Here is a 13,146-nt window from a genome sequence, read left to right on the forward strand (position 1 = left end):
AATTTTTATTGCATTTCAGATCAGCAATTGGGCAAGTCATTATTCTCTGGTCAGTTTTATTGAATCAATTTGGCAGTCTCAATACAGTGTTTAATGTGTAGAGGAAAAATTTTAAAAGACTTAAGAGGTTTAGGAGTCTAAGTCCCACTCATTATCAGTGGAACTTAAATTCTCTAAGGAGTTAAATGCTTTTGAAAATGGGATGTGGTCTTCATGTACACACTTTTGAAAATATTATCCTACTTGGCCACAGCACAGTGTGATGCTTGCTGGTCTCCTTGCTGTCAATCATGGCAGAGAGGTCAAGGACTGAGTGGCTTGCAGCAATTACTGGCTTATGAAATTCTCCTTTTCTTCCTCTCAGAACAGTCCCTCCTGTTGAGAGCAGGCATGTTGGCAGGCAATGATGTTGTAGAGGAATATAGATTTCAGTGGAGAAACAGGGAAACCTGTTGTCTGGAGAAGGCACCATGGTATTTTCCACAAGTAAAAAAGGTTAAAAATTGAGAGATGTAGAAATTAATACAATGCAGAGGCAGAGATAAGCTAAATGAAACATTGGCAGATCTGGAAAGAGCTGATGTGCCACTGGGACAGTGGAGTCTATTTTCCTGTAAGTGCCAGGACTACAAAGGAAACCTGCAAAACTGTTAAAGAAAACTGGTGTTGAAAAAGAAAGGGAAAATTGTAATTTTAATTAATGCCAGGAATAATAGCTATTTTCTTCTCTTCTGATTAAAATGGTTAAGGAAAAACAGGGCTACAGAGCTGCTATGGCCATCAGTGGTAGTATTTCTGCTGCTACCAGCCAGCCTTCAGCTTCCTCCACTAGTTATGTTCAGAATCTCACCTTGGGGTGTGTGTGGGGCACATCTCAATTCCATATCCTTTAGCCCAATCCCCATGCTTTATTCCTCTTAGATTCCACTTATCTCATCAGAAGTTTTCAATGAGCCAGATGAGATCCCTATTTTCACCATAATAAATTACCCCAAGCTCCCTCTCAAGATCTTTGTCCTTCTCACATGTTACACAGTCGCTGTCCCTTAAGAGATGCTGGTGGGTCAGAAGTTGTGGTGGTGGCTTTGGTCTGACCCACATCCGAGATCCCCAGCATCTGAGACATTGGCTATAGCTCCAGTTCCATTCCATACATGCATTCTGCCAGCAGGAAGTCCTCAGCCAGCAAGGGTAAAACAGGAGGGAGTGCTGGGCACGTAATCAGAGAATTCTGTGAGCCCCTGCTCCACCTGGGTATGTCCTTTTGTCACCAAAGAGCTCCATTTTACTTATTGTTTTTTATAGCTGATCTTCATCTATCCAGATGGTTTTACGCTGCTCTTCTCCGATCCTGTCTTTTATTGTTCGGATAAGATCTTCAATACTGCTCCATGCATCTGCCTCTACAGAGGCATAAAGACATGGCAGTGCTTCCAGTTCTTTCTCCTTCAGACGGCACATACGTAAAAACTCATCTTCAGTCTCTGGCTTTGGCAATAGTTTCCTGGATCAAATGAGCAGACCAAAAATAAATGTCTCATCTTTTTACTTAATCCTGTAGTCCCAGCTGTCCCATCAAGAATTTATTTTCTACTGCCTATATACAAGCAATAAAAGCATTGGAGAATACAGCTACTCCACGTCTATCCTCCCCCCACCTCCATGTTGCCCCCAAGGAAAAATATCTGCTATGGGGAAACAATTTAAGAGGACCAAATGCAAGGGTAGTGCAAGTGTTTACAACTTTTCCTCTTCTAGCTAGCATTACCTTAAGAAATGCTGTGGGAGTGCTGAGCATGGAGAAAACCACATATTCTTCAGTCTCATCCTCCCACAACACACATTGCTATCAGTGACAGTGAAAGAATGCTAGATTTGGGGAATTCCTACTTTTCCCAGTTGTAAGATTTCAGGGAGGGGTCATGGGAGGAAATAGTGCACATAGAAGCACCAGATGAAGAGAGAAGTGGTTCTTTATTTCTCTCAGTGAGAACATTATTGGACTCGAGAATTATTCACTGAATAAGACAGAATATCAAATATGCAAAAGGTTTGATATGTTACCTGAACCTCTTGATGTTTTTCTCTGAGACTCTGATAAAGAGAACAATAGGATATATCTTGGCTTTGATTAAATCCTTTGTGCAGCTTATTCCAGCTTCCAGGAGACAATGCTTGTTCTGAAAACAAAGTCACAACAGTGACACAAAGGACCATTCTCTGCTGTGGAATCTTGAGATAAAGGTATCCATACCTTATGGGGTCAGTTGAAAAACTCTCCATTTACCATTGTACTGATTTAAAACCTTTTAATCAAATATACATTTAAAGTCCAAACTCCTCCTACTGGTTTACAACTAGCCAGTCAAACAACAGCTGAGCTTAATAGCTTTCTGACAAAGCTTAAAATAGAAATGGATTGATCTAAAGATGAAGTGTATGATAAAACACCAGTTTTACATATATACACAAACACACATACTTGCCCTTTGTTCAGAGACAACATCTACTGCAACTACTTGTGAGAGAAAAAAAATCTCTTTAATTTTCCCTTTTTCCATGCTGTGCATCAAATCTACTCTACTTGATATGAGGTCTCTGTCTTTGACATTGTTATCTTTGTACTGTACACTACTGTGTCTGTGTTTCAGACTATCTTTTCTTTTGTATAGATCCTTGTATCTCTTACTGTCTCGCACATTCATATATACTTATGATATGAAAAGGAACTGAATAAGGGATGGAGCATAGAAAATGAAAGGTTATTTTGCTGCATCAATGTGGGTCATCACAGGGAATGAGTGAGAATATAAAAGGATATGGCTGAGGATGAAAAAGAAAAGGAAAAGCAAGAGCACAAATAAAAGCCATTTGGGGAATAAATACAAATCTGAGATTGAAGGTGGGCAAGAGATAGAACATGCAACTGTTATTTGGTCAGTCTCTTATTCAGGAAGAAACATATATTGCAGACAGATTCACAGACAGCCTATCAAAGGGACAGAGAGTTCTCTAAGCACCTTGGCAGTGACAGCCTCAATATTGGCAGGTACAATACATTCATATGTGTTCAGATTCTTTTCTCTGCTGAAGATGATAGTCTCTGTTCTTTGCTTCCTTAAGAACTCTTCCTTTGTTACAATATCTGGAAAGAGATGTGGATGAGGACAAAATCAAGATTACAACAACAGAACACCTGGAAAACTGTCCAATAGTACTTCATATAGGATGTAAGGGTGGTTCAGGAAAAGAAGACGAGCGATGAATTGTCCTAACAGCTGCCTCATTTCTTCCACTGAATTCAATTAAAGCTTAATCTGATCGCAGCTGAGCATCTCAGCTATATCCTGCACCAATGAGTCCTTGGGCAATTACTACAACACTACGAAGGCATTAAATTAAAACAGTAAATACAATTCCAGCACCTAATGTTATATTCTAACATTTCAGGGCTGGAGGATGCTGAGAAGTGCTAAAAAAAGAAGGTCTCTTCAGTATAGGCTCCTAAAACAAGGATTTAGTGTTCCAACATTTGTGTTTAGTTTCAAAAAATTTGGCTTAGGTTGCAGTGTGTGATACTGGCCCCCTTGTGAATTGCAGCTCTACATCAAAGCTTTTGTTTTATGTTGCAAGACAGGGGATATTTATTATAATACTTAACTTCTCAGTTTCTCTGTCTGGATGACTGTAAGACTGTGTACTATGTGGTGGGTATTCAATACGAGTGTAAAAATGAAACGTCAGCTATGTTTAATGCTGTGTTGTATACAATCCTGCCCTACAGCCATCACAGTACTGCATATTGCTTTAATAGTAAATACTTGGCATGGAAGAAAATCAGTCTTTCGAGTAGATCAAATGCACAATCTTCACAGCCTTGGATGAGATAGAAAACTAAAGTCGCTCTAGGGAAGATATTCCTCATAATAGCAAATACTAGAAACAAATTAATCAAAATTTCACATTGCCTAGATATGCAGTATGCAAACAGTATGCAAACAGAAAGAGCACTCACAACATTTCAGTCTCTGAGGGGCATCCTAGCAACCGCACAGCATACACATGGATAATATTCATAGACACAGAAGCTCATAACCATGTGCACTGACTGTCTCAAAAACATTCAAATACCTCAGCTATTCTCAAAAAGCAGGATTTATAGCTACACCTCACTCTGATGTGACTTGAAGTACCTCAAGCAACTAGCACACGTGCATGCCCCTACGTGTGTGTGCATATATATGTTCATATTTCCAACACTGAGGGTTAACAGCCATGGTCCTCTTTCATCCCATTACCTGGCTTGCATATGTTGAATTCCAGGGCACCTCCAGAGTTGAGAAGCTTCTGTACCAAGGTCTTGGCAAGCATGGTCGGGGTGAAAAGTACGGGGCGCCTGCGCTCACAGTGGATTGGCCTCACCAAGCTATAAGGGATCAGACTAAGCCTCTTATTGATTTCACTTTCGGAATCCAAATCTGAGTAAAGAACAAGACATATATCCTCTGGTTTCCTCTCCATCCGTATTTGGAGAAAAAGAAGGAGAAACACATGAACCACAAATGACATGGTTAGTCATACTGGTCTTCCTTTCTCTTTTGCCAGGGTTGTCTTTACTATATATCCAGTAGTATGATGTCCAACCTAATACTAAATAACTTAAGTGCCTTTTGCTTTCAAGAGATTATTTCATAGTTTAATAGGACACTTGCTTGGAGAATTTTTCTTCTTATTAGCTTAACTTACTTTGAGTTAAATGATTTTGGACAAAGAGCAAGAAAGCACCTAGGAAGAACCAAACAAAGTTTCAGTGTCCTAAACTTGCTCATGACAGCTTAGTACCTCAAGCACTTTTAGCAAAATCAGTGCTTTGGTCACAAATGCTGTTGAACTTTTGCACAGTGGACCACAGAGGCTAGTAATAGGAAAGACCTATGACATTTTTCAAAGCCATGCTGTTGTGTAGACAGCCTTTCTATCAGTGCTATGTGTGTAAAAACTGTTATTATTTCATATCCATACCTTCCAGTTTATCAGATAATGGCTTCTTTGCTTCAGACGAGGTCCAGGCCAGACCAGAAGGCCAGCCAGTGACGATACGGACTCGCTCATTGCTATTCATGCGCTTATATTTGTTTTCAGACCTACTGACAAACTGAAAAGGTGAACAAAGAGATTTGACCCTCATTTCTTACATTCTTTATTCTCTCATGTATTCATCAGCCCACACGTGTTATCTACGAGATCTGAATTACCTATGTCTATCAAAGACAAGGCTCCATGGATCTGTTGACTGAATTCTAAGGTTCTTTAAATATCATGGATCTCATTCAGAGCCTTTGTTAATCCCCTTTGGGATTTCTTATTTTGTTCTCTGGTCTTAAGTGGCATGTTCTTTTTCTTTGCAGAGCTCCCTGCTGTCACCAGTACAAGCACTGATGTATCCACAGCAGAGTAACATACCCACACCAAGTATTTGCACAAATGTATCACAGGTTATACACAAAACTCTGCCTCTTCTTTGCTGTACCAGAAAGACTTAAAACCTCCCAAATGGCACATTTTTATACTGAGAAACAGGCTTCATGCTTTCATTCCCCATCCACCCAACTATTCCTCTATCCAAATACTAATTCCTCGTCCTGTATATTTGGTAACCTTCACAACCATCTTCCTTCACCGGGCTTTTTTATCTTTCACCCACACAGTCTCTGTCATGCTCAGAGTCACTGACCTACAATTAAAGGACTATTTTCTGACGGAACCTCATCTCACAGGGATGGGGTTTTGGTCTAGCCCCATGGAAAAAACACGTTTTAGCCTCTGATGGCAGACACATTTGATTCATCAAGCTACATTAGCAATGGAAGGCATGCACTTAAAAATAAACACCCCACGTCACAAGAGCAGTTAGAAAACACAATCCCTTCCTCTTTTTCATATATTAAATCTCTCTTTGATAGGAAAATCCCCATACAACCTCTATACCCGAGGTGAGGCTTCTGGGGAAATTAGGATAGCCTGAAAATATCTGCTGTTCAGACCCACTATTTCAGATATTGCATTGAGGATTTGAACTTTATTACCTGTAATATTTGGCCCAAAAGAAAGCTTGCTCTGGATAGGCGAGGGCTGGCTTTTGGGTCATTCTGTGGGGCCGGCTCCTCTGGCTGCAACGTATTCTAGTAAAAAACAGCACAGGAATTTGTCTTTCCTTCCCTTGTTTTTTGTTGGATTTTTTTTTATATAATCACAGCATTCAAGAAACAGAACAAGCAAAAGCAGATGTTATATGTTTCCAATAGAAGGGACAGTGATTGATTCATATCTATCCCAAATGCAATGTTGTAAGCAAACTGTAGACATAGCATGGCCTATGCTGAGAAACACCACTTCTGTTATGGCTCTTCCACATTCCTTTCTTCACAGGAGGCTTCTCTCCACAGCTTATGAACGAGGTAATTTCTGCATCAAGAAATAGCATGCAAAGCTCTTGCTTTCACTAGCATCTCTGCCAGTGATCTCTGTCCCTTTGATCAGTGGGGACTGGAGTACAGAAGGAATGTACGACACTTAACCTTGACCAAAAGCAAATACAAACAGTGGCTGCAGTGTCTCTGCAAATGTTAGAAACATCTGTGTCTCACAAGCTCTAAACATAACTTAAGGTAACTAATACACCAGGAAGTTAGTTTGTAATTAAGTAAAGATGGAATTCTTTGGTCTAAAGAAAGAAAAATCAAATTAATTTCACTGAAGGAAAAGGAGAAATTGGTGGGGCTGTTATGTGTGAAGACCTGATAGTCCCACTTCCCTCCATAGCGTGTAGGTTGGAAGAGACAGGTCTTTCTAATAAGGAACAATGATACCTCTGTTCATTAGATGCTTGTTCACAGTAGGAGAGAAATAATTCTGGTTATTAACTCCAAGGACACAGCTTCTTCCTCATGCGGATATGAAGATGCATTAGAGGCTTACAAGCAGAGAAGAATGAAAAGGATTAACTAAGACACAGAACAGATATTAGACTTTTAAAGTGTACTCCCTCATAGCTGGAAGGGTTAATAGTGTGCTGGAGCTAGGTCCATTGCCAGGGACAGTATTATTTAAAGCAAACATAAGGTGCCCATTGCCTGGGACAATCAAAACCTACATATAGTGTAAACAGGACTCTCTGTAAAATTAACATAATGAACAACAAATAGCAGTGGAGTAACAGGTGTTAAAAGGACCTTGTTTGTAGATGCCTACCCGGAGAGCCCGAAGGGTATTATATGAGCTTTCTGTCTCATCTCTGCTTCCTCTGTGCATCAGCCGCTGCAGCTTCACCAAAAGAAGTTGCTGTGCTCTGAAAGACAGGATGGAGTCACATAAATTAAGGTATCTTTGAAACTACTCAGAATAAGGCTGAACTGCAATGGGTCTGTGCCTAGAGAAAAGATTAAATAGAAAGAGCAGTGAGGACTGACTGAATCACACCGTAAATGCAGGAACAAAATAATGAGCAGGACTGCAGTGCAGTTAAGGATTAAAGAATCTCCATGGCATATTTTTCTATGCTACTTTTTGAGAAACCCACATTATTCTTTCAGGTAACATCTGGAGTCTCCTTTCTAAAGCTTTATAGCTCATATCACAGTTTAACATCACCAGGCCTTATCTCAAAAATTAAGACATATACCTCTTCCCTTACAGCAGTTATTAATTTCCCTGTTTACAGAACCACTGCTCTCAGTCGTGGTCACTCAGCATTACACTCACCTGCTGTAGGTGGGAATGGTCCCCATCTCCAGATCCCTGTCCGTGAAAGGATCCACTCTGGCACACAGCCACTCACACCTCCCCTGGTACATGGTGTCCAGAATATGAACAATCTCATCACATTTCACTGACAGGGAACAGCAGTCCAGCTGGCTGGAGATGTTCAGGTTCAAGCGGATGTGAAATGAGTCCCCCGATGTGATCAGCCCTTCTTCCAGTTCTGAGAGCAGCTTCCTGTAACCTGCAGCAACGAAGGAAGGGGTGAAGGACGGTCGCTTCTGGTCAGACCTCAGTGTTGCTGCATTCGTGGGCATCCTCTGGGAGAAGCACACAGCACAAACTTCTGAGGCTCCTCCGAGAGAGGCTTTGTACTTCTAGAGCGCTAGTTACACTAGTTACAACAAGGTTATGGGCCTGCTCCTTAAAGTCACTAATGGGCCATTCATTCAGAAACAGCTCATGCCGCTGGTACCAGAATATGTGAGAATATTCTCATTATAATGATGCTTTTAGGTAACTCTATTTTCAGTACTCCACACATGCTCTGTGAAACGAAGAACTTCTCAGCAGAGATGCAGACACAGCTATAGTTCTATCCTGTAAGTACAGCTCGAGTTCTGCCAACAATTTTAATGACAAGCTATTCCCTTTATTATTAGCTCTAATTGGCACTCCCACAATCTATAACATGCTTTACCTCCAGTTAAGCGGTGCTCAAAAAAAATTGCGGTAGTCTTTCCTACCTTTGAAAACATGAAAGAAAATCAAAGACATCACTTCCTGTGTGATCTATGCAGCTGAAATTCTCTAATCAGCATTAGAAAAAAAAAACACAATGCAGATTTATATACACCAGTAAAAAACGGATTTTGGAATGTAATTTTTGATCCATAACCTGAAATTATCATTACAGGCCATGGACATTAAAATAAAATTCTGTTCACCACACATGAACTCCAGCTGTTAAAGATAAAACCACAAAGGTAATAAACAGGGCAACTCCATCAGGTAAATGGTAAATTGACTTCAGCTGGATAAAGATGATTCAGCTCACCACACTGTAGTACAGAAGACTGTATATAAAAATAAGCTTGAATGTGTTTTGTGAGCCATGTCGGTATTGGCCCACCATGTAAATTCTTCAGAGTCCTGTAGTGACAGGCATATGGGCTTTTTTTGTTCTCGGTCACAAAGCTAAAAGCTGGAGCAGTTACACAGAGTAGCTATAATTAACAGCAGTGGACATGCTTCAGATTTATACCAATACAAAGAATATTCTGGTTCTGTCATTCTCATTTACACTAGTTAGCATAATAGACCTGGGACTATTTGAGATGTGAAATACTTCTGGTCTTACCTTCATGATTTGATTTATACTGGAGTGTAACTGGACCACTGCATCTCTGAATTGTCCAGTGAACTTCTTCCTTTGTGCAAGTATCCAAGGGAACACTTTGATTTTCCCCTTTGATGCAGCCCTCCAACTAGACATGAAAGAAGTATTACTCTCCAGTGTGGGTTTAATCTCTGAGTTAATTATAGAATTTTTTTTAAGTGACAATCTTTTTTTGATTAAACAATGCAGATCCTTTGCTATCAGGACGCAGATTAGGTTCTAATTATTTAATTTCTTTTCTCTCAAATTAGGAATGCTAGCAACCAACAGAACTGCAGCTCTTTGACAATCTCAGGCTTCCCAGTAAGTAGCGCAGGAATATCCGTTGTGGGGTTTTTGCCCCTTTGGAGGCATTTTAATAGAAAAATGGTTTGGGAACATTGGCAATGGAGGGAAGACTCTAAGCAGAGAGCAACTTAGCAGAAGCACCGTTGAACTCCTGCTTATGTGATGCTGGGGACAGCCATGCAGCTGTGCAGCCCTTTTCCCATTCATATCGCAGCTGTATCTGTTTCTGTTCATGACATGTCCAGTCTCCAGATAGGCCACTCTAAAGAACAGTTTAGGAGTCATCATGCTAAGCTAAGTAGCATGAACATCCTCTCAGGCAGGAAAGTACTGAGAAGTTGAAGGCAAATCTCATTCTAGTCTTTTCAAACCATACAGCATTAAAGAAAGCATCAGTTGCTCTGATGTCTTCCATACCCATTACTGTAAACTTCAAAAGTGTATGTGTGTGTTGGATGACCGTAAATACGATTCTCCCATATTTGAATAGTCAATAGCAGATTTTTTTCTGCATAAGTCATATACTTTGCCATTAATACAAGATGAAAGAAGAAATAAAGTATTGTGGTGAGTGTGCACGCATGAAGGTGGACAGACATCCAATACTGTGTGTTGATTATTTTATGCTCACCAGTAGGATTTGGTGTCCCTCCCGAAGACCTGCTTTCTCTGCAAGTGATCCTGTCTTCACAGAGCTAATAAAGCTCCCTTTATCATTACCCCCAACCAGAGTGATTTCTGAGTTGAGACTGTCTCCATTCAGTGTTATGCGCTGGATAGTATGGCAGGAATTTCTAATGCGACCAACAGATGTGACAGAGGGACGAAAAGGTCTGTGTTCATGAAAGGAAGTAACAGTTAGACAGTTATCTCAGCTTTTAGCTACCACTCCAGAGTTAATTGTATGCATGTTAAATGAGAGACATATAAATAAACTTTTAGTGTTATCAAGCACTAGGATCTAAGGACTCAAGAAGAAATCCTTCTCATTACTGCACAAGTTCTGGAGAAGAGCATCTGGATAGCTTCAAGTGCTCTGATGTGATTGAATAACTCAGATGTGTAATAGTACCTCATCTAGTAACCTGTGGCAGCAAGATAACAAGATCACAAGGATAAATTTAAGCCTCTAGAACATTTTGTCTGCCTTAAAGCTTTTGAAATTTTAGGATGACCTTCATTGGTTTTCAGGATATGAAAGGGCTCCAAAATAACATGTTCTGCTGCTGCCAACATAAAGAAGTAAATATTTAGCACAGTATCATGAGATATTTGTGCAAAATAACAACTTGTGACATCATATTCCTGCCATTTTATCTTCAGCAACTAATAGATAAATGGAGGATCTCTACTACAGTAGCCTTTCCCCTCAGTCTCCGTCTAAGGTAGGTAAACTGGCAACTCAAATACCTTTCCAAAGAGAACTTTCTAAATATGGAGTTGACATGCTCAAGCTCATACGCATCCAGGCCTTCTGACTGATGAGAAGAAGAGGAAGAGTGCACCGAAGGAGCTCCATGTGACTGCCTGTCATGACTGTCATCTGAAAAGAGTAATAAGAATGAAAATGAGTCCTAGGTAGAGTGACAAAGATGGAAAAGGGGAAAATGGATGTTTGATTGCTCCCAGCCAAAGCTGAAGGGGGACATTCCTGATGCAGAGGCATGATTCATGTCCACAGGCCATGTCAAGGATTGCCAGTCTTGCTTACTGGACCTACCTGATCACTCCTGGGGTAATCTGGAGACTGTCTAGTCAACTCCCTGCTCAAAGCAGGGTCAGCTAGAGGAGATTGCTCAGGACTTGTCCAGTTGGGTTTTGAATATTTCCAAGGATGGAGACTAGTCAACCTCTCTGGATAACCCTGTTCCAGTGTTTGACCACCCTCACAGTAAAAAAGTTTTTTTTTTATTTGTTTAAATGGAAGTGCTTGTTCTTTAGTTTGTGCCCATTGCATCTTATCCTTTCACTGGGTAGCACTGAGAAGAGTCTTGCTCTGTCTTTTTTACTCCTTCCCCTCTCAATTTGATGCTTTCCTCATTTTAAGGCTGGAGGTCTTATCAACCTGCAAACCTCAGCCAAGCACCCTCCATCTATTCTTTCAGTCTAATCGTTCTCCCACTTAGCTCTTCATGAATAACTGCTTGCTTATTCTCACCACTAGTTGCCCCTTTGTTTTCTTGTTATGGTGAACTGACTTAATTTTTTACTCAGACTATGTGTCCCATCTTATTTAGACCAGGAGTTGGTTATTTGACAGTATCTGTAGCTGGTGAGATAATCACACAGATCTCATAGTTAAACTGTATACATGATATCTTCTTGCTTACCATCTAGCTCCAAAGCATCATATCCAAAGCTGTCATTGTCCTCTTCAACCAGGCTGGAATTAAAATCAAAGCATGAGATAATGGAAGAGAGAGAGAGAGAAAGCTGTTCAGTTTCCAACTTTCAGCAGATTTCAGTAAGTTCTGAAGGATGAACTTTTTCTATAAAAAAGAAAGATGTTGAAGGTGTTGCATCAGGCAATGGTGCAGCTGCAAAAAAAAAGGCAAGTAACGTACTGTGGGCCCGGGGAAGAAGTAGGAAGATGGCAGGAAGACAGTATGTGTCATCCAGCGTGGGAAGCATGTGAAACAGCAAGAAGATTCAGAAGGAAGAATTGCTAACAGCAGTGAGGGAATGAAGCTATTACCGAAAACAAAGGGAAGCTACTGACTGATGGTCTCACATGTGTGACTTACACCATACCTGCTTCAGCACTGAGATAAATGGTTGCATAATACCTGCTGTACATATACTGCAGCAAGTTTTTTTACCAGGACACCATGATAGGTCAAAAAATGTCAGAAGCTTACTGACAGACAGAGTGAATGCAAGGGAAGTAACTGAGGTGCAGCGGTAAACGAGTAATTCACATGCTTGATTTAAAGTCCTTGAAGCATTTTATAACAGCTTAATGGTAGCTCACATGGTTACTCAGATACCTACAGTAACAGAATGGCAAGGTGTACCAAGCTTTTGCACAGAAACTCTCATGCCACTGGTCCCAGTGGTCCCAGTCCCTATGCCACTGGTCCCAGTCCAGCTCCAATTGTTACCTTTCCTGCTAAGGGTGACTGTATCGGTTGGCCTTAAACACAAACAGTTAAAAATCAGCTTTTATAGGGATATTGGGGATGTCCAGTGAAGCGAGTGATCTGTCTGCTTCACTAGCGGGACTTCATTAAAGCATGTCCTTTGGTTGCAAAGCTGTTTAAATAACAGCTTGTTTTTCCCATTCAGAATGATTTGTAAGTCTCCTACTTACTCCTACTATTCCTCATACTTGGCTTCAGGTGAAGGGTGAATTTTTGCAGCCAGTCTGGGCAGAATCAGCTATTTTTACACTATAAACAAGCAGGGAAATAATACGCCTTTTCCTACATATTAAGCTATGATATCACTTTTTTTTCCACACAAATCAAGATCAGATGAACTGTGAAACCTGAAACTTGGCATGCAAATAGCAATTATTTTGGATTATGTTCACAAACAAATTAAAAAACCTTAGCAGGCTAATTATAATGTTATAAACCACAGTGAACTTCTGGCATGCTCTTGAGTTACTTGACTTTAGTGATTATTAGCTCAAAAAAGTAAGGCCACAATCAGACCTTGCTCCAGGGTACCTTTTCCTTCCACATGCCAGTGGGAAAGAG

The 13,146-nt window shown here is 40.4% G+C and overlaps 1 protein-coding gene across 1 annotated transcript in view; it reads right to left on the bottom strand.

The window, feature by feature from the left end:
• Window positions 1-878: 878 nt before the first annotated feature.
• The window catches only part of CARD11 (caspase recruitment domain family, member 11), a 47,496-nt gene continuing 35,228 nt past the window's right edge, over window positions 879-13,146 (bottom strand). The window contains exons 13-24 of the mRNA XM_010287182.1: window positions 11,776-11,828; window positions 10,856-10,988; window positions 10,077-10,278; window positions 9,119-9,245; window positions 7,762-8,002; window positions 7,252-7,348; window positions 6,087-6,182; window positions 5,023-5,155; window positions 4,299-4,478; window positions 3,021-3,145; window positions 2,065-2,180; window positions 879-1,504 (exon numbers count right to left, since the gene is read on the bottom strand). Of these exons, the coding sequence (XP_010285484.1) occupies window positions 1,300-1,504; window positions 2,065-2,180; window positions 3,021-3,145; window positions 4,299-4,478; window positions 5,023-5,155; window positions 6,087-6,182; window positions 7,252-7,348; window positions 7,762-8,002; window positions 9,119-9,245; window positions 10,077-10,278; window positions 10,856-10,988; window positions 11,776-11,828 (1,708 nt within the window). The 3' untranslated portion in view covers window positions 879-1,299. The remainder of the gene's footprint in view (window positions 1,505-2,064; window positions 2,181-3,020; window positions 3,146-4,298; window positions 4,479-5,022; window positions 5,156-6,086; window positions 6,183-7,251; window positions 7,349-7,761; window positions 8,003-9,118; window positions 9,246-10,076; window positions 10,279-10,855; window positions 10,989-11,775; window positions 11,829-13,146) is intronic.

The sequence above is a fragment of the Phaethon lepturus genome, unplaced genomic scaffold, assembly GCF_000687285.1.
Source record: "Phaethon lepturus isolate BGI_N335 unplaced genomic scaffold, ASM68728v1 scaffold1875, whole genome shotgun sequence".
Lineage (NCBI taxonomy): Eukaryota > Metazoa > Chordata > Aves > Phaethontiformes > Phaethontidae > Phaethon > Phaethon lepturus.